General features: G+C 61.4%; 1 protein-coding gene across 1 annotated transcript; it reads right to left on the bottom strand.

The window, feature by feature from the left end:
• Positions 1-15: 15 nt before the first annotated feature.
• GUITHDRAFT_144017 (hypothetical protein) lies at positions 16-1,034 on the bottom strand (the record flags this gene model as incomplete). The annotated part of the gene is made up of 3 exons (XM_005825760.1): positions 16-81; positions 137-474; positions 539-1,034. The coding sequence occupies 3 exons, from the start codon at positions 1,032-1,034 to the stop codon at positions 16-18; spliced, it is 900 nt and encodes a 299-aa protein (XP_005825817.1).
• Positions 1,035-2,100: the final 1,066 nt, after the last annotated feature.

Genomic DNA, 2,100 nt, shown 5'->3' with positions numbered 1-2,100 from the left:
GAGACGGCTCTAGCCCTACGACCTGAATGCCCGCAATGTACTCAAAGCCTGCTCCGACCTCTTCGTAGTGCAGGCCTCCGTCTGTGCTCAGGGACACCATCACCACCCCTACCCTCTGCGGCGGAGCTTTGCACACCGTCCCTCCTCCTGTATCTGACGCCGTGACGCCGGATACAACCACGTCCCCGAAGCGACATAACCTGTCTCCAGTCTCCGCTCCCTCCCAGGCCCTGTACCCCAGCGTCACCCGTACCTCCGTCGCTCGTCCAGCGAGCCCCCAGGAAGGCTCCAGCCTCCCTATCTCGCTCCCCCGGTACTCAAACCGAGCACGCGCCGCCTCGGAAAAGTCTACTCCGTTGTTGCTTACTTCAATCGTCACGTTACAGCTCTCCGACCTGCAATGGGCGCCTTGCACCACGCACGCAACCAAAGTGCTCGACATCCAAAAATGAATACAATGCTTTTCTCCCGGCTCTGCATACAAGATTGGGAGTGTTCTTGAAATGCTTCCCTACTACCGTCACTGTGCTCGTCTTACCTACCCCATCTCCTCCCCGGCTCGGCCTGATGCTGCTCACGCTTGCACCAGGCTCGTACAAGAACAAGAATCCCTCCTGAGCTGTGGCTGTGCCCTCCTCTGCCGTGATCGCTACATACGCTGACCCCGGTGCCCTGGCTTCCGGGCTGATGCACACCAGTACTCCTTCCCTGGACCCTGCTCCCTCCTGCGGTACCCGCCCGCAAGGCCTGGAGGAGTTCACATGTAGCCACCGGGCTACCGCATTCGCCCCGGGTGACTCGCCCATCCCAACGACGGATATCCGCGTGCCGCCTTCCAGACGGCCAAATGATGGCGTAATGACCGCTTCCAAGGATACGTTCTTTTGAGACATGGCAACGTGCTCGGCCACTGCTGGTATGCCTCTGTCGGCTGACATGTACTCGTATCTTAGTCCGTTGGATGTCCCTTCGTCCCTGCTCTGCCCGCCCAGCTGCAACGTGATGTTTCCAGCTCTCCGGCTTGTGAAATACATACTGCCATGCTCGACGATACCACCCGCCCAGCTGCCCTGCTTCCTTGTCCTGCCCCAAAAAGGCAGTACACCCCGGCACCCCCTACCCCGCTTATCCAAGAGCCGACCACCGTCACCAGCGCCCCTCCTCCCTCCGGACCCGAGCTTGGTATCAGTGCCGATATCGTCGCTTCCCTCCCGTAGAGCACCTGCATGCCTGCCCCGGTGTATTCTGCCCCGCCAATCTCTATAGTCACCCTCGCAAGCCCTTCCGCATCGTACGCCTCCCGGCTCGGCGACGGACAAGTCATCGCTCTCGAGGAGAGTATCGTGCCGCCTGTGGTTTCAGTCTTGCTGCAAACCTGGTCTCTGCACCTCGCCCCTTGATACCTGCAATATCCTCTCTCCCCTGCCCTGAAACCCTCCCCCTCGATCAAAATTCATACACAGTTGCTCAAACCGTACACCACCGACGGTTGGATCGTCTGGACGTGCACGGACGCTCGATAGACAAAGGGTCCCCCCTGGCACACCCTCCTCTCTCCCCCTCCTATCGCAACCTTCGCCAGCCCGACCGTCAACCTGCTCCCTTCCTCTCCCTCCCGGAGCCCGGGTGTCCTGCATGTTCCTGCCTCGTCCGACAAGACCCTGAAGTCGCCTACTGACGTCGCCCCTACCCGGCATGTCAAAGGCCCCATCCGGCTAAACCCAGCCCCGTACAGCGTTATCTCCGTACCCCCCTCAGCCGGACCTGACGACGGCTCTACCCGTCTCACCATGCACTCCTCCGTGTACTCGTATCTCCCGGCCCTCCCTCCCCAGTCCACTCCGTTGACGCTTACCTCCACGGTCACGTTCCCTGGCTCATGAGCTGGCATCCGGCACTCCGCTCCCCCCCCGCCTACCCCCACTCCCAAGGAGACCTCGCCGGTCCTCGACCCTACACGACACCACACTGCCTCCATCCGTCTGATCTCCCCTCCTGCGACCCGCACAATGACTCTCTGCCCTCCTCCTGCCGGCCCTGACCTCGGCTCTACCCTGGTGGCCTCCGCCCACTCCCTGTACTGGAATACTGCTGTCCTTC

This window comes from Guillardia theta, assembly GCF_000315625.1.
Source record: "Guillardia theta CCMP2712 unplaced genomic scaffold GUITHscaffold_81, whole genome shotgun sequence".
NCBI classification, from domain to species: Eukaryota; class Cryptophyceae; order Pyrenomonadales; family Geminigeraceae; genus Guillardia; species Guillardia theta.
The sequence above is the reverse complement of the archived record's forward strand: the minus strand, read 5'-3'. Positions and strand labels throughout refer to the sequence as shown.